Source organism: Chinchilla lanigera, unplaced genomic scaffold, assembly GCF_000276665.1.
Source record: "Chinchilla lanigera isolate Chin_1 unplaced genomic scaffold, ChiLan1.0 scaffold00047, whole genome shotgun sequence".
Classification (NCBI taxonomy): domain Eukaryota; kingdom Metazoa; phylum Chordata; class Mammalia; order Rodentia; family Chinchillidae; genus Chinchilla; species Chinchilla lanigera.
In genome coordinates, this window is record NW_004955448.1 from 5,671,596 (window position 1) to 5,691,091 (window position 19,496).

At 36.1% G+C, this 19,496-nt stretch overlaps 2 protein-coding genes across 3 annotated transcripts in view; both read right to left on the reverse strand.

The window, feature by feature from the left end:
- Nucleotides 1–4,677, reverse strand: part of Dhx36 (DEAH (Asp-Glu-Ala-His) box polypeptide 36) — a 42,201-nt gene extending 37,524 nt beyond the window's left edge. Inside the window, exon 1 of one of the 2 annotated variants that reach the window (XM_005393058.2) lies at nt 4,362–4,677. In XM_005393058.2, the coding sequence (XP_005393115.1) occupies nt 4,362–4,583 (222 nt within the window). In that variant the 5' untranslated portion in view covers nt 4,584–4,677. The remainder of the gene's footprint in view (nt 1–4,361) is intronic. The other variant, XM_013518656.1, reaches the window with a different exon arrangement.
- Nucleotides 4,678–10,536: 5,859 nt separating this feature from the next.
- Gpr149 (G protein-coupled receptor 149) overlaps nt 10,537–19,496 on the reverse strand; it is a 67,402-nt gene continuing 58,442 nt past the window's right edge. The window contains 1 exon segment of the mRNA XM_005393060.2: nt 10,537–14,145. Coding sequence (XP_005393117.1) covers nt 13,573–14,145 — 573 coding nt within the window. The 3' untranslated portion in view covers nt 10,537–13,572.

The window sequence follows — 19,496 nt, forward strand, 5'->3', positions numbered from 1 at the left end:
TCAGCTCTTGCTTCAAGACATCTTGCCACATTGCTTTCTTTTCTCTCCGTTTAACACTCTTCCCGGGTTCTAAAACACTACTCAATGCTGTATTTTTCTCTTTTCTGGCTCCACCTAGATTCTTTAAACTTATTTTCCTAAGCCTGTCCCCTAAATATCTGTGTTGTACCTTTCACAGACCAGCAGCACTGACATCACTGGGAACCTGTTAGAAAAATGACTCTCTAGCCCCAGCCCGATCCTATATACTAACAAGGTTCAAGGTGATTCCTCTTACATTCAAGTTAAAAAGGTAATTGTCTAGAAACTTCAGGCCCAGGTCTTTTCCTCTTTTCACTGCTCACCCACTCTGGCTATTAAGAGCAAAAGCCCATGAACTGCCAAACGCTCACCTCCAGTGCAGGCATCATATCCATTCTGAAATTCTGACCTCTATGCCTGATAACAATATCACACTCATAGTGTCTTTAGTTGAGCACATCATATTCCTCCAAAACTGATCTCGATACAGTCATGAAAGTGTTATCCATTATCACTCGTGCTCATTCCCTCAGATAAAGTAAATCACAGACTTATTTTGAGTCTTACCTCCTAAATCAGTTTAATCTGTCTACTTCCATTTCCACTGCAAAATTCTTAATTTAAGCTGCTATTTCCCACCTTAATTACTGCAAGGGTTACTTCATTGGTCTTTCTGTCCAGGACTGCCTCTTTTCAATCCCTTCCCTTACAATGCTACCCAAGTAAAATTAAAAAATTAAAACCCCACCATTTCATTCTTTATTCAATATTTCAATGGCTTAATAAGGTTATTAGGAAAAGTCCATGAATTTCAAGGTACTCCCTATTCTTCTAACCTAGAGCTTTTCTGAAATGGTATTAAAGGATCATGACCTGAATTAATAAGAAAGCAGAAAAGTATAAAAACAACAGCAACAAAACTCAGGACAATGTGAAAGTAGGTTTAAGTAATATTTTATGAACTTTTTGTTTCAATTATGTTCTGGTTGTAAACTAAAATGCATTTCCTTTTGCACCAAGTAGTAGTCAAATTTGAAATCTACTGCTCTACCTTCAGCTGAACACAGTTCACATCCATGCTCCTGCCTTTCACTTCCTTGAAGTTGTTCTTCCTAATCTGTGCTGTAACACAAATTTCTGCCTTTATATGAAAAATCTTTCTAAATTCAGAACCCAAAAAACACACAGACACACAGACTTTTCTATCTTTCAAATTTCAGCTTAAGGGCTGCACCCTCTCCAAAATCTTCTAAAATCCTTTGAGGTAGGGAATAGCTCATTTTCTCCTTATCATACTAACACATTAACACTGTCTTCAGCCTATGGCCCCTAACATCCAATATCTCTAGTGTAGGTCCTATTCAGTGCATAAGATACTGACTCAAAAAAAAGTAAGTCCTCCATGAACATTTCTTTGAAAGAACAACAAAATTTATCATTCGAATGTTTTTACTCTGTAAGCACAAGGACTCTTTTAAAATAAAAGCCATGGAAATTCGGACAAAAAGCAATCATATCAGGCTGCAGGTCAAAGGAAGGGCCAATTGACAATATTTGTATTTCAAGAGGATGTAAAAACTCACTTTAGAGAGCAGAATGGTATGACACTGTAATAAAAAGCAAAAATGAAGCATATTTACAAAACATGTAATTACACTCTTTCAAGTTGGGGACCAGATCTTAGGAAGTACACCACGGGAAACCTGATGTTGAAGCTAAGAAAAACATGCTACCAAGGTGTATTAGAATGACACAGAAGTGGTAGTTTTTCAAATTTCAAAATTGTAAGCGAAGGCATGGATTTAATTTTTCCTTTCAAAAGATCACTATGAGTGTCTCTATAAACTACAGATTTAATGGGATGCAAGTTTGGAACTGAACAGACTAGCTAGGAGACTATGAACAGAAAACAAAACAGTGGCCAATCTATAATAATGTAATTGCTGTAAAGGTAAGTGGTTGGATTTGGAATATACTGTATTAAAGAAAAAGCCAGACAAGGCAGCACGAGTCTATAGTTTCAGTACTCAAGGAGGCTAATGCAGCTAACTTTGAGTCCAGGCTGGACAAGCTGGCAAAGTCAGTCTCAAAAAATAAAAACAGGGCTGGGGATATACAAAGTTGCCCAGCCTGGCGTCAAAGTTGACTCAGTGCAAAGACTTTAGATTCAAAGCCCAATACCATGCCCGCGATGCACACAAAAGAGAAAGTACAGACTGATTTGCTAAAATGATAATCAAAGATATATCCCATTTGGCCTTGGCAATAGAGTAAATAAATGGTAGTGATATTTAACAAATTTGAGTTTGTGCATGAGGGATAAGAGCAAGATTTCTGTTCCTAATATCCACTGCACAAGTAGCTGTATCTTTTGTGTGGAAACAATGAACAAGTTTTCAGGACTTAACTTTTCATCTGCTTAGGTCTTTTTCTCCAAACTAAACTGTAAAACTCCTTGAATATAGTATTTTTCAGATTCCTTCAGCAACATGTATAGAACTTTGACAGAAATAGATAAACAAAAGCTGACAAAAAGTTATTGTATATATCTTTACAGTTAGGACTCCAATTACTGTTCCAATTTCACTATGGCTTAATTATGTTTCTCCAGATTTTCAAAATTCAGTTGTTCAATGAATGGGGGTGGGGGCTCTCAAAATATACATTTGTTTGTTTTTTAAAGAGAAGAACGTGGTAAATTGTGGAGATGAACTGATAAAACTCCACAATATTTCAACAAAAAGATCTCTTTAAGAGAAAAATAAAGCAAGGATTCAAAAATAGTAGCATAAGCCTGTGCAAACCTGTGGTTTAGGCACTCGGGGATGCTGAGGTAGGAAGACTGCAAGTTCAAGGTCAATCTGGGCAATTTAGTGACTTAGCAAGACCCTGTTTCAAAAAAAAAAAAAAAAAATTAAAAGGGGCTGCTGCTGATGTGGTCCAACCCTGAGTTCAACCTCCAGCACTGAAAAAACAAAATACAGTGGGCTAAAAGATGACTAACTGCACTTGGTATCTATATAAAAGGTGCTTTTTGTCAGGTCATGGTTCAAAGGCCTATGCTAAGGAAGTTGGGTTTTTTTTTTTTCTTCTTCTTTCATGATAAAAATCACCCTTTTAAAAGTATGGACTATTAGCAGATCTTGACATCCTTTACTACAGATTTTCAAGTTATAAATCAAACTGACAATTTCATGAAGAGACTGACCAAATCATATCCTTAAGTTTATTTCGCCTCTAGGATGCTACCTTCCCTTCTTAAGGAGCAGTTAATCAATACAAATTTCCTCACCTCACTACATACACACACATGCACAAATCTCATCTTTCTGAAAGATCTACACTCAAAATAGTACTTGACACTTATGTCCTGAGTAAACTTATCTTCAACGTAAGATCACTATTTTCCACGTCGCCAACCAAAGAATTTAAGCAGAAGTGAAAATAGTATGTTGAGAGGAAAGGACAGATACATGACAATGTGGCAACCTTAATCAATTTCGGCAGCTACTGAAGTGAATTCCTATCAGTGAACTTATTTGTTAATCCATACTAAAATATAAAAAATTTTATTTTAGTACCAAACAATTCCCTGGTTATGATTTTGAAAGCAAGGAGTTCAATGCAGAAGTACATCGGAAGCACATCACCGGTCAGAATGTCGCAGATTATATGTGTTACCTAATGGAAGAGGAAGAAGATGCTTACAAGAAACAGTTCTCTCAGTACATAAAGAACAGTGTAACTCCAGACATGATGGAGATGTACAAAAAAGCTCATGCTAGTATACGAGTGAATCCAGTCTATGAAAAGAAGCCGAAGAGAGAAGTTAAAAAGAAGAGGTGGAACCGTCCCCAAATATCCTTTGCCAAGAAGAAAGATCGGGTAGCTCAAAAGAAGGCAAGCTTCCTCAGAGCTCAGGAGAGGGCTGCCGAGAGTTAAACCAAATTTCTATGAAGATTTTTCAGATAAAGACCAATAAACTTATTCATCAAGCAACTGCTTTTGTATTAAGCTCTTGTTATGAGAGTCTAGGAAATAAACTGAAGCAAAGGAAAAAAAATCAATTTCGACTGGAACTGGAACTTACAGTTCTCATGTACTGTAAGCAAAGTACACACTGTTCCTGTAAATCCTGACTGCGTCAGGCCAGCTGCACACAGTGAAAGTCAGGCGGTGTAACATCCGCTACAGGAAGCTTTAGCATAATAGGTACACCTGCACTTGACTCACACTTCATAAAACACGTGCGTCCGTCAAAGCAAAGCAAAGACTAGAGGCTGCGGGATAAAAAAATAAATCTTGTGCGCATCACCCCTTCCACTATCATCTCAGATTACCTCCTGCCTCTCCGCATCCTTGTTTTTCTGTGTCTGTTTTTTCGCGTACCACAAGCCAATATCGCGGCCTTTCAAGTGCCCCGGATGCCGACCCCGTCCGCCTCGACCACCTCCGCCGCCGCCTCCAGAGCCTCGACTCCCTCCGTGGCCCCCTCCACACCCACCACTAGAGCTGCGAGAACCGCCATCGCGGCTCCAGTTCTGATGGTAATCATAGCTCATTGTCCGGGAAAACTACTCCCCAGTGAGAAGCCACAACCGCTGGAAATGGCGTCTGGGCCCGGAAGCGGACGCACATCTACTTCCGTTTTGCTTCCGGAGCCCAGAGCGAGAAGGCGGGCTCTTTAGCGTCACAAGCAACCGTTTCCGGTGACGTCATGTCCGCCCGAGCGTAATTCCGGAAAGAGGCGTGAATGAAGTTGTATGTGAGAGCGTACGGTGTTATTCTGGAAGCCGGGCAAACGAAAGGCTGACAGTTTTCTTATTTTTATTTCTTGCATTTTTTAAAGCTAAGCTTGGCAAGTGAGAAAATGGCTTTAGGGATTTATTCGTCTTGGTAAACTCCGGGCTTTGCTTCTAATTAACCCGAGAGAAGGAAATATCAGTTCAAATAAAAGAACGTGTGAATCAATGAGTAGTTTCCTAACAGTATAAAGAAATGAATTCGCCACCTTTCTTAAGAACAGCCTAATACCTCTTTCAAATTTGTGATTAAAACTAAATGTGCCCCCGCGTTCTTTCAAGGACTGACATTTATCCACTATCTAAATTAAGTGCAGAACACTTAGGTCGTGTAAATAAGCAGCATTTGAGGATTCCTGTGTTCTTTTGAAGCCACACATTATTAAGCAGGTCCCTGAGTGGTTTGTGCAAACTTGTTAAATAACTAAGTGATCCAGCCACACAGATTTGATGTTCACCAGAAGAGAGTCCCTCCACTTACCTTTAGCTGATTTAAACATGTTGGTGGTACTGCAAAAGGCAAGGATGGTATATAAACTTTCATTTGCTTACATTCTTGAGAAGAAGATAAAGGCAGAAATCATTGTACAGTCAATTAAGAAAGGGAAATGTTGTGTGGCCTGAAAGTTCCCAAATGTTTGATTGTACCTAAAAGTTATTTGAGTAGATGGTATTTGAGTTCCTCAAATCTTTTATCTACCAAAAAACCCCTGAGCCTCCAAAAAAAACTCAAAAGAGCTCAGTTCCTTCCTAGGAGGGAAACCAGGGAAGACTAACTCGTAACTAGGAACTAAAAGTCAGCATACCACTTAGACACTCCGACAAAACTAACATATCTCACATCTATTCTAATAACATAATCTATTATGTTTTCTAAAAGTCATTGGTCTTCTCATAAATGTTCTTCTCTCCACTTCCCTAATTAACGTGATATGTACTGGTCCCCCTTCATCTATGTTTTCACTTTCCATGGTTACAGTTGCCCTCATCTGTGATCCAAAGCAGTAAATGAGAAATTCCAGAAATCAATGACTCATAAGTTTTCAGTTGTGTGCTGTCCCGAGTGGTGTGAATGAAGTTTGATGCCATTCCACTCTGTCCTGTGTAGGACCCAAATCATCCCTTTGCTCAGTATCTCCACACTGTATATGTACCCACCCCTTAATCATTAAGCCCTCTTAGATCAACTGTAGTGGTGCTGCTGTGTTTGCATTCAAGTTTACAAGTAACGTCCTCAAAGCATAGGAGTAGTGCTGCTGGCCGTTGAGATAGGCCCAAAAGAAACTATAATGCACTTCCCTTAAGTGAAAATTTTCAGGTTAATAAAGGCAGAAAAAAAAATCATTGCTAAGCTGTATAAGAATAAATCTATCAGTAAAATTGTGAAGAAGGAAAAAATTCATGTTCATTTTGATGTCACACGTCAAAATACAAAAGTTATGGCACAGTGCATGAAAAGTGCTTCGTTAAAATAGAAGAGGCATCACATTTGTGGGTGAAAGATAAGAACAGAAAACATGTTATACTGATAGCAACATGTTGTGCCAGAAAGCCTTGAGCTTTAGTTCATCTCATCACTGTAGATTGTGTGACTTAACATCATCATAACAAGGTATAAGTATAAGACAGTAAGATATTTCATGTGGGAGAAAAAGAGTACATTCACATTACTTTTTATTACACTGCTTTATAATGCATTTATTTTTAGTGATGTTAATGTTACTGTGCCTAATTTATGAATTAAATGTCATCATGCAAATAAAACAAAACATAGTACTATCTGGAGTTTTAGGATTCTATGGGGCATCTTGGAGCATGTCCACCATGGATAAGGGGACACTGTTGTAAAAGCCCCAAATTCTAACAATTTCCTTGGGTCACATTTTTTATGAGCTCCATGTATATCATACTAAATCTGTCTTTCATTTTTGTAATCTTACTTTTCCGGTTTAACTTGCAAGCTGCAAAGAACTGAACTATGAGAAACAGGGAAAGCTTCACTTATTTGACAGTCACAGGATAACACAACAAGACATTTCAATTTTTGGAGTTAGAGAAGTTAAGTAGTAGCTTTTGAGAGAAATAGACTTCAGTAGCTAAATAAATGAGACCATTACCATGCTGAGCTCTGAGCAGCCTTTAATGATATTTCTTATCAAATGTCTTCTCCACTGATCATGAACTGCGGCAAAGAATGCATAATCATTGCTTCGAAACTGAGAGCACTTGATGTCCATCTTCTATACACTTCCACTCCTTCCCCTAGTCTAGTCATACATGGAATTTGGCAAGGATGAACCTCACACACATCTGTTATGATATTGTAAATAACTTCAGCTTCCTCAATTTTAGGAAGTCTCTTATTCTCCATATTATTTATCTCAATACTATAATAGTTCTTGTATAATTTCTTCTTGGATCTAATATTTATGAAGGTCTGGGAATGGGGATTATGTTTAGTGGTTGCCTTGGATAGCGTTGGTTTGAGGGGCTGTGTATAAGAATAACTGTAAACCTCTATAGAATATAACAATGTGGCTGGCTGGTGGGAGGCAGAAAAGATGAGAAAATGGAAAAGTGTTTCTTTCATATAAGGAAGAATATGGAAGAACTTATTAAATAACTCAGTATAGTATCTGGTTGCATAAAATTTTGGAACAAATTGGGTAATTTTAGTTGTCTTGAAAATAAATTTGTCTTGAAAATAAATTTGTCTTGAAAATAAATGGACAAATGTATTGTTTTAAAATTATTATTACTGATCTAATCTCTCAGCTTCTTTTCTGCTAGCCAACAAGAAAATAATGAGAATAGCTTAAAATTGCAAGCTAATTTTTTCAGGTGCCTTCAGGACAGTCTCATTTCATGTAATTGTGAAGTTCTGCTATGTTAGGTCTTTTTTATCTCTCCCTTCTTTCTCAGATGGGGTTCTGTGAAAGAGGTTTGGGGAAGGTTTATGTAAATATAAATGTCATCTCTTACATACTTACTGTTTTCTATTCTAGGTATGTTGGTATGATCTCATGCTTAGACTAATGTTCATTAATATTCTTTACTACCTAACTCATGCTCTTCAAAGCTCATGTGAATGACCCTGACTAACTCAACCTCATTTCAAGACCTCATGTTCTGGAGGCCCCTGAGGTTGGCTGTCATTGCTAGTTGGTTTATTGGCAGACAGTCTGTTTGAAACCTTTAGTAGTAAGTTCACCTCCTCTGCCCCAGCAATTCCTGTCTGGCTTGCTAGCCAGCATCACTAGGTACCTTCTGATGTACTGTGCAATATATGACAGCTTCTGTATTCTTTCTTAACTACACAAATGCTGATGAAAGTTCTGAAATACTACTACAATTATTACTACTATATAACAAATCACCTGAAAACTCAATGATATAAAATAGCCACTATGCTTATATGTTCCATGGATCAGGAATTTGGACATGGCACAGTGGGGATGATTTTTCCTTGATCCAGGCTAGAGAGATCTCTCCTGGAAATTCTTGCTAGTTGAAATTTGGAGTCACTTTGAGTTATTTTCATTGAAACATCTGATAACATTGGTCAGCTATGGTGTGGAATGCTGATATACAGCCCTTCTGTTGAGTTTCTACGTATGGCCTAGTTTGAGTCCTCTCACAGCATGACACCTACCTTCTAAGAGCAAGTGTCAGACAGCTTGGTGGCAGTATATGACATTTTTATTAACTGGTCTCAAATCATATTGTATAAGTTCTGTATTTTCCTGGCTGAGACAGTTACTGTCCTCTCAAGACTTTTAAAAGACACACTCCTACTTCTGGAAACTTGTGGTTCCTTTTGCTAGACTGGGATTACCCTAATCAATTTCCTCACTTTGAGTCTCTGATGAAATGTTACTTTATTAATTAGCCTTTCCTGACTGAATTATTGGAAAAGCCATTATTTCCATTATTTTCCCTTTATTCTAATGTTTCTCTTTGGTGGGTGTTACCTCTGGTCCCTATTTTCTATCAATATTCTGGGCATTTAAAATACATGCACAAATGTAGCAACCATTGTTAATTCCTATCATTTTGTTTTGAGGTCATGTATAGTTTTTGTTGTTTTTGTATTGTTTTGATTTTGTCTTCATTGTTGTTTTGTTAGTCTTTTTAATTTTTAAAATAAAATACATGCACACACACATATTCTCTATTTGTGATGGGGTTATGTTCCATTATAATTGAAAGTATCATTGGTTGAAGGTGGATTCAGTATCGCTAACCTACCAACCAGTGTACCTTAGCAACATAGTACTACAGTTGCTTACTCTCATCATCTGACGGTGAACTGGGACCTGCAGCATGCTGTTCTGCCCAACTTGAAGACTATCCCCTTGTATATTACTAGCCTAGGAAAAGATGAAAATTGTAAATTCAAAATATGGCTCCTACTGAATGTGTATTACTTTTGCAAACTTTTTCTAAATTTGAAAAATGTTTAAGTTGAACCATTGTAAATCACAGACCATCTGTGTAATATAAATGTGTAGTAAAGAATTTAACATTATCCAGAGGGAGGACTGGCCTTTTCTCCCAGCGTCAGGGGAGATAATCTCTAAATTCTTGGAATGTCACATCTGATAAATTATCTTTTTCCAAGGGCCTTGGACTAGCAAGACAGTAATAACATGATCTACTTTGAAGCCCTTGGGTCATTTCATATCACCTTGATTTCCTGATTAGTGGAAACACCTACCAGTCATATAAGCAATCAAGTCTGCTTACTTACTCTGCTACTGTGATGAACACCAATAAAGACTCTGACACAAAATTTGTACGAGCTTCATGGATGGTGTTATGGTTTGTGTCTGCATGGCCCCCCAAATCCTCATGCAGTCATGGGGCAGGCTTCTAGAGTTTATGATTGATTCAAGGTCCAATGCTGGAATTAGGGATGTGAATGCTACACCTGCCCTTGGGCGGATAGTTTGCATACAATGTAAGGGAGGGAAAGAGGCTGATTGCTGCCACTCCTCCCTTTTGCTCTTGGTGCTTTTGCAATCTTCTGCCCTCATAAACTGTTTCCCTCTGCCATGTGCCACTCTGCCTTGGAGCCAGCCGAGTATGGACTGAAGCCTGCACCAACTGTGAGCTAAATAAACCTGTCCTTCCTTAATATTGGGGGTCAGGTATTTTGTCTCAGCAATGAGAGAAATGTAACCAAGACAGATGACAGTACCCTGTTCATGTTCCTACACACTGATGCCTAGAAAGTCTTGTTGTCTGTGGCCCCATGCAAAAAGAAAAACAGAAAATACACATTGAGAACTGTTCCTGGACTTTATGCACTTCCTTCCTTGGTTGATTTTAGTTCTGTATCTTTTCCCTGGAATAAACCATAACCATGAGTATATGGCTTCCCCTGAATTATATGAATCCATCTAGTGAATAGTGGAAACTGATCCTGGTTTGGAGAAACTTGTCAGCTTCAAGTTGGTACCAGGAAAGAGGCAATCTTGTACATATGTGTACACCAACCCTCAGCTCAACCTCACACAACAAGTGTATTTATAAATTTGTTTTTTGTTCCCAATTATAATCCCAAGTATCCAGAACAATTTCTAGCAGGTAGCAGTCATCTGCTAAATATTATAATAAAGAATAAAAGCAGCTGAGAATATAACAAGTTAAGAGAAAATCTATTTATGAAATCCAATGTTATAAAAGTAAAGCTTCCAAGTAATGTGTGAACAGGTTCAGTTTTTATTATATTCTGAGTAATACTAACATGTTTGCTGTCTTCAAAATGAGCTGCTTCTGTCAATGACAACTCTCAGAAATTTTAGAATACACACACACACATATATACATATATACATAAAATTAGGGAGCTGATTGTGTGTCTGCAGTTTGTAGAAGTCACCACCAGATGGTGACATTTTTACTAGGTAAGATTTTTATTTCTACATAAAATTTATAGAACAGATACAATATACAAAATACAGTATTTATTAATGATAAGAGCTATATAATTATCTTTCAAGGGTAAGATATTCAGATGTAGCATAGGCTATCTAAAAGGGTATTTTCTATGCTAGAAACACCATTTTCATCATCAAAATCACTATAGAGTAAGTAAATTTAAGACTTGTAAAGCTCAACCTTACCCTCTCTTTATAAGAATTTGAAGAATTCTTTCATGTTTATGTACAGTCCAAGTAGATTTTTCTTGTAGATTCATCTACTGTTGGCTTGGAGTTTGAAATGTTATAGATTAGTAATGTGATCCTAATTAGCCTCTCAAGTATGTCTTCAGGCTAAATGATCATGGTATTGTTTTAATACAGGAGAATTTTAAAGTATATTTATGCTATATATAGTTCAGTAACCAAGAGGAGCTAAATGGGAATACCTTAGTTTGCTTGCTTTGCTTTTGTTCTGTTTTGCTTCCCCCAGCCTAGTTCCATGTCTAGTGAAAAGAAAGTGGAAAACAGGCAGGAAAATGGCTGTTATCGTCTTCCAGTCTAATTCATGTACTCTTTAAACCCTGACTTTCATCATCTTCCCATTCAAAATGCTGAATAGTTTAAAAAATTGTTTATATTTAAATCTTTACTATTTTCTTTAGTTGCATTATGAATCTAGTTTCAGTGTTATCAAAATTGCATTTTAAAATAGCAATTTTTATCCTTCAGAAAACTATACATCTAGATATATCAAAATCTATACTTTACAAAGCATTATTAGAATATCCAATTCATTGTTCCTTTTGTAAAGATATTCAGTGTTAAAAATTTATAATAGGCTCATTTATCCACTTGTGTTAAAAGTCATCAATTTTGAAGATACAAAGTATTTAAAAGTAAAATATATTTAGAGTGAGAGTATAACTTGAATTTGAATTTATATGCTATGCATTATTTGAGACTTGCTTTATAAACGTTACTAATGGCATTACATTTGCTTGTAAAATTTAGGTAATATTATGTGAGAATTGAAAAGTTAGTTGAGATAATTATTTTGAGAATAACTTTTCTTAGTGGCTTAAAGGAAACCTCTCTAAAGCTGAAACATTCTGAAAGCTCATGTGAAGCAATTTAAAATTTTGATTCAATATAAGAAAATGGAAACCAAAATCAATGATTCTGAAAACCACTTCTCTCAATCTATATATAAAAATGTGTGAGGTAAGGGGACACAAACTTTAAGACCATATAAATAATCAGTTCAATAATTTTGGAAAATAAACATTTAAGTAATACATTTAATATATGTTCAGAGAAAGATTAGAATAAAGCAATTTGAAGAAAAGTCACTTTATAATTTTAGAAATATACATTCTTAATATTTTGAGATCATTTTTATATTTTTGCAATGTAATATATTTTAAAACTAATCTTGAAATGTGCATCTTCCAATCATTTAACAAAACACATATTGAATTGTTCACTTGAGATAACACATATCTTTGGGAAAGAAGCAAGCATTTAAACCTAACATGTGAAGTACAAGTTTGTATGCTTCAAGAATTGCTAAGAAAATTTTTCTAATCTGCAGTTTTAAGACTAGACACTTTTATTTTAAGATTAGAGGATTTTCCACTGCTTTATCCAGAAGCTTGTTACTGTAGTTAGAGCCACCTCTTAGAATGCGATATTTTGCTTCAATTTCCATTCAAATAAACAAAACAATTCTAGAAGCAAGTATAAATGAAAACATTGTTGTAGATTGGATCTGAAAGACTCCTATAGTGAAGGCTTGGTGGTCAGGAAGGTCTGTTGCAGGGAGCATCGAGCTCTTAGAAGGCAGGGCCTGATGGTCTTTGGGCGCATATCTTCAAAGAGGATTGTGAGACTGGTTCCTTCTACCTCTTTTGCTTCCTAGATCACCATGAGCTGGATGGTTTTACTCCACCATGATGTGCTGCATTGCCACAGCCCCCAAATCAAGGGAACTGATCAATCAAGGACCGGAAACGTTAACACTGTGAGCTAAATAAGACTTTTCTCTTTACAAGAAATATAATCTCAGGGAAAGCTTGTTATAGTGAGGGAAAGCTAACACAAACTTTTCCAATAATGTTTGAGTTCAAGACTCCTAATTACACCTGTAACATACAACATATTTGTTTTAAAGGCCAGCTTGACACACTGAAAAAATGAAAGGAAAATTTAAGAGAAAGCAAAAGAAAAGAACCACCTATTAAACTATTTATATTTTATAGAAATTAATGAAACTATTCATAGATTAGAGGCATGCATCTTTCCAAGTATCCAACTTTCATTTTACACAAAAATGTATTTTCTAGATGCCAGTGTAAAGCTGAAGCAGTAACTGGAATAACAGTATACTGATAGCAACATTTAGACAAGCCTTTTCAAATACCACTTGGGAGTTTTGCTACATTTCTTCTATTCTGAACATGCCTCCTTTTTCCCCCGCAGTAAAAGCCAACATTAAGTATAGACCCGTGTGATGGAAACAGTACATTCATTTGACAAATATAGGCAAAGACAGTAAACTAGGCCAAGATATGATCTAGAAAAGCCTTTGAAGAAATCGGATAAGACATAAAATATTTTAATTACCACAGTGTGTGATCTTTAGGCAGCACATATAAATGCACTTAGTGTCTACAGTAGTTTCAGCTCTTCACACTAAAAATAGTTAACTAGTAAATTAGTAAAGCTTATGTAAACCAAGAAATGAAGGAAAACAGTTTCAAAAAGAGTTGTTTCACAATTTGAAGTTGCAGAGCCATTTTTGCTTCTGAGAAAACAACTGATCACTAATTACTCTTGTTTTCTTCCTCTCGTTTCCTGTAAGCTTTGTTTAACAGCTGGATTTCTTCCTGGTAGCCATCCTTCTCTTGATGTTGCCTCTTACTGTTCTGTCTGTGTGCTTCAACAGTGTCTGGAATGGAGATGTTGATATCACCATCAGGATTACTTGTAGGTAAAAAGAGAGAATATGACGCTGTTTCCCCTAGATCACAGGAAACAAATCTGTTTTCTTTCCGTGAGTAGCGTAGTGAGGGAGATCTGACTTGTGTAGAAGACTGGCTGATATTGCTAATAATTGAAACAGTGTCCAAGGCTTCTTCATTATCACAAATTTCGAGAACCTCCAAGTGTATTTTCACACTAGTGTCCGCAAATGTTGAGGGACAATCATCTGGATTTGGTTCATGGCCAACACTTTTAGATCGATAGACTTCTATTCTCTTAGAAGCTGGGGTTATTTTTTGACCTTCTGCACTTACTTCATAGGTAGAGAGAGAGAGGGTTTTCCCTGTAGGTGCCTGGAGAGACACAGTCCCTTGGAATGCACACAAGGGAATGGCAAGCCCACCGCCGGAACGCTGGGGACAAAAACAAAATGGTTGTTATTGAAAACTAGTTTCAAGGACTGGGACATTTCTAAGTCCATTTCATGCATCAGGACAGTAAAGTTTTTTTTTTTTTGAGTCATTTCCTGGAAACTGATTACATACAGTAATTAGGATTTAAATTCTGTCATCAAAGCATCAAGCTCAGTTTCTCCCAGGTCAAATACAAAATCTAAATGAGCATAGTTAGGAAACTTCCTTTAAGATAAGGGGCTTTTTTCCACATTGGAAGACAAAACTTCTGTACTGATAAGAAGCAATAAGGCAGGGGGCTGGGGATTTAGCTCAGCGGCACAGAGCCTGCCTGGCAAGCGCAAGGTCATGAGCTCGATTTCTGGTACTGGAAAAAAACAAAAAAACAAACAAACAAACAAAAGAAGCAATAGGGCAGATTTGGGTGGTAAAATTGAATATATCTTTATAATTTGAAATTGCTTATATATTTTTGTTACATCTCCCTCCCTCCCTCCCTTTCTTCCTTTCTTCTTCCTCTCTTCCCTCCTTCTTTCTTTCCTTATCTAATATAAAATGTAGCATAATATTAAACCATTTTAATTCTTTCACATACATGTTGCACATCTGGCTAATAATACAGATTACACTGTTGAGATAGGCACCCATCTTTTTCCATGGCATCATTATGAATGCCATCATCCTTGGTAATAGACTTCACAGCTTTGCTTTTTTGAGGGTGGGGGGCGCGGTTTTTCTCCGGTACCAGGAACCAAACTCACGACATTGCGCTTGCCAGCCAGGCGCTTTTGCCGCTGAGCTAAATCCCCAGCCCCCAAAGCTTTGCTTTGTGAGTGCCAAATCCTGAGTTAAACGGCCGTCCTAAAACCTTATGCAGAAATAACCTTTTTGTTATCAAAGACAGAAACTTGTTTCTTTTTAAAATAAAAATTTCCTGAAACAATTAGAAAATCTGTCACCTATAATAGTATTATAAGTAGTCTTTATTCTGAGAGCTGGTTAATCTGAAAGTTGAACTCTCTTACATTATACTTCATTATGAGAAAAAACAAGTCCCACCTCAATCCTTCAAAAAGTCTTTGTTTTCTTGACACGGTACACTGACTAAAAAGTGTGCTATGACATATACCAGTTTAAAGACATAATGAGAAGACTGAGCTATCTGTCCCTGGCAGTATAGACAATTCTATTTTTTAATAGACAATTCTATTTAAAAACAACCTTCACTAGAACATCTACATGATTATATCTTTATATGCACCCCCTTTGCACCACTGAGGAGCTGTTACTACAAAAGCAAATGAGATGATAAATTTTTCTGCACCTAATTTTATACAATCTACATAATAAAGATTTTAATAACTCACCCATGCTACCCTTACCTTCAAATGAACAAACAAGCTTTACCAAGTTATCACATAACGGCTCATTAAAATTGGCATTTGGGAATTGCATAACGCCAGTGTTTGGCTAAGTATGAAGACTGATTTTTCTGAACTAGTACATAAAGTCCTCAGCAACTAAAACCTTTTTCTAAAGCACTCATATTGAAATGCCTCTCTTCCCTTTGAGAGGCATAAAGACAAAAACACAGACAACAACATAAAACAACCTGATCACAAGTGTATCCAAGACTTTTGAGTAGATATTTCTCTAAAAAAGATACGCAACTGGCATAAGCACATGAAAAAATGTTCAGCATCATTACTATGGAAACACAAATCCAAACTACAGTGGGATACTACTTCAGGCTCTTTAGATTTCTGCTACATAGAAACAAAATAATAAATGTTGAGAAGGATGTATAGACATTGGAATATTTATATACTGTTGGCAGGGATGTAAACTGGTGACACCATGACAGGAAACAGTGTATTATTTCCTCAAAACTATAAGAACAGGGGCTAGGGATTTAGCTCAGCGGCACAGTGCCTGCCTGGCAAGTGCCAGGTCGTGAGTTCGATTCCTGGTACTGGAAAGAAAAACAAAACAAAACAAACAAAACTATAAGAACAATTATCATATGATGCAATAATCCCACCTCTGGTTAAAATTCATTTCAAAATAGGGTCTTGAAGGGATGTTCATGGATCAACCTTCACAGCAGCATTTGCAATAGTGGAAATGTGGACTGATTTAGAGTTCATAAATAATTGCCTTCCCATGGGATTCATGCTAGAATATATCTAGGCTGGGCTATTATGAAAACATGAATGAAGGACACTTAACCTAGTGGGGTAAGGAAAAAGAAAGTCTAAGAATCTTTCTAGATCAGAGCTCAATTTTTATAGGTGAGTGGAAATACTTGATATGAAATACTCTTGATTAGCATTGTTCCAGAAGTCCTAGCTTGGAAAAAATACAAGAAAAAGAAGTGAAAATCATCAATACTAAGTAGGAAGAAATAAGAACTTCATGATTTACAAATTAAAATAGTGTTCCTAAAATTTTTTAGAGAAGAAAAATGAAAACTATTTAGGAAATTTAGTAACATGGCCAAATTCTAGGTAAATATTCAGAACACAATAGCTATTGATGATGAAAAATGTATTTTAAGATGGTCCAATTCAAAATAATAAAGCTGTGTGAAATCTTATGAGGAAAACACTGCATTAACAAATAATTCTGAAGAAGTAGACCAAAGAAGACATGCTTCCATTTTTTTTCCTTCCACTCTTTTTTTTAATCTGCTCCCCCCCCACTCCCTTTCCCATTTGAAAAAGTTCTTCCTACTTCCCAATATCTATTCTCCACTTTCCTCCTTATTTGTTCTTTGGGTTTCTCACGTGGGAAACTTGTGATATCTAAACTTATGTGTCTTTTGTAAAGGAGAAGGAGAAGAGGGTTGAAGGGAGGGAATGGAAAAAAAAAAGGATCAAGATATATTATACATAGGTACAAATTCCCCATGATGAATGTGATCACTATGTATGGCAAACGTACCAATAAAAAAATTGTACAGAAAATGCACAAATAAAAAATAGACACAAGAAATAATGTTTTTGCATTAGAAAACTATATTGTAAATACAATGATTTTTCTTATTTATTAAGACAATTTTAAGAAAAATTCCAATAGAATTTTATTTTGGAACTTGAGAACTTCCTCTTGAGATTTATTTGCAGGCACAAATGCTGTAAATAACCAACAACAACAACAAAAAAATGGAAACAGACTAATGAGGTGGATTTCCAAGTGTAACATACACAGAGTGTTAATGGCAAGGTCTGATATATCTGTGAAAGAGAACAGACAAGAAATTAAGTGTAGCATATCCTGAAAATGGCATTTCAAAATAATGCAATTGTGCTTAAAAAACCAGAAAATACAATCTCTTTTAGGGAAGGTAAGATTTTCTGTTGAACTTTATTTTCTCTATCACTTCTTACAGTGTCCAGTACATGGCTGGCCCTCAAAAAATATCAAATGAATAACATTGTGCAAGAACAAATGAATGTGTGCTAATGACCTATGAGATTTTTGAGAGTCTAAATTGTAACTTTGCTGTCTACAGTTTATTTTTATATTTTGACAGCCCTGTATAAATGATGGTTATTATAAGTGCATCGGAAAGTCTTGTAGAATATATTTCTTATAAAATATATGAGACTTAGTTGAAAGTTTATTGCATGACAAAGAATGATTCAGAGAACATAAACTATTCATTTCATTGTCTCTATTTTCTTTCCATTTAAAAGCCAATGAATTAGCATATGCTGTCATGAATAATAATAATACATTATTGCTGTAGTGCTGAGTGTGGGTGGATGGGAGCTTTTTTATTTTCAAATAAAAAGCAGTCTCTTATCCTTACAAATACTTCAGGCAGAGAGAGCATGCCGTGTAAACACACTAGCACAAATAATATGCTGCGATAATTGATTCAAACTTAACTGACCTTGGATATGTTGAATGTTTTTTATATCTTAACCATAAGCCTGTAGGTGAATTCAAGGTGAAATTATAATATGAAAGGAGTTGCTCTAAATTTGTCTTCTAACAAGGTGAAGTATTCTGTTGATTATCTGAATCACTCAGTTTGAGAAAGACATATTACAGTATGTAGAATCTTAGCCATTATCAAAGACTGCAGAATTCATCATAGATTTTTCTGCCCCAGAAGCTGGAACTACATCATTAACTCATAAATAATCCAAGTGACTGATGATTTAAATATAGGTAGAACTTATACAGATAAACATTAGGTGATTCAAGTAAAGTATGACCCCTAAAAAATGTGCACTGAAGAATTTAAGTCAAGCAGTTGTTTTGGGAGAGAAGGGATAGAGACCTCAAAAGAAAATACAAAAAACAAGGAAAGCAATAACTTTGTAAGAAAACCAATAGATTTTTAACAATTTGCTTTTCAGAATTTTATTCAACATATACGCTGTGTGGTTGCTAAATTTTAATTTATTCAACTCCTGAACTGTTTCTTCTGTCATCCTGTAATCTCCATTTAAAATATATAGTAAACTAAAATAAGAAGTTGTAAGAATTGATCAAGAGAAGAGACAAAGGAGGCAAAAAAGACAAGGAAGAGCATTATTGGAAGGCATACATGTGGCATGAAAAGTGCTGCAAATTTTAACACATTTCACATTTAAACCTCCCAGATTTTAGGTGTCTAAATTAAGCTTTTTACTTTTAGAAATGAGAAGACTAGCAAGTTCTTTAAGATGAAAATCATCTAACAAATATTTACTGATCTCACTGAATAAGACTTCTTGCTAAGCACTTTCATTTCTATATTTAATATCCACATTAATGTTACAGGGGCTGGGGATTTAGCTCAGCGGCAAAAGTGCCTGCCTGGCAAGCGCAAGGTCGTGAGCTCGGTTCCCGGTACCGGAGAAAAACCAAAAAAAAAACCAAAAAAAAAAACCAAAAAACACATTAATGTTACAAAGTAGAGATTTTTTTTTAGTGGGTTTTTTTTTTTTTTCTTTTTTTTTTTCCAGTACTGGGAATCGAACTCATGACCTTGTGTCTGCCAGACAGGCGCCATGCTGCTGAGCCAAATCCCCAGCCCCCAAAGTAGAGACGTTAATAAGCCCAAATTTATAGATGGCATAACTGACTTATGAGAGGGAACACAAGTCAGTACATTGCAGAGCAAAATCCAAATTCAAGATTATCTCTTTCACATCCTCTCAAATGGTTCTTAACCATTTTGCCATTTTAAGGTGTAGTGCAAACAGCAATAGCATTTTGCTCTCCCGATTCATCTAGAATACTTCAATGTTTTCTTGAAACAAGGATTTATTCAGATTATTAAATGGAGTATTTAGAGAAGAAAGTAAGTGGTTTCAAATAAGGCTTTAAAAGGTAGTTTCAGTAGCCAAAAGAGT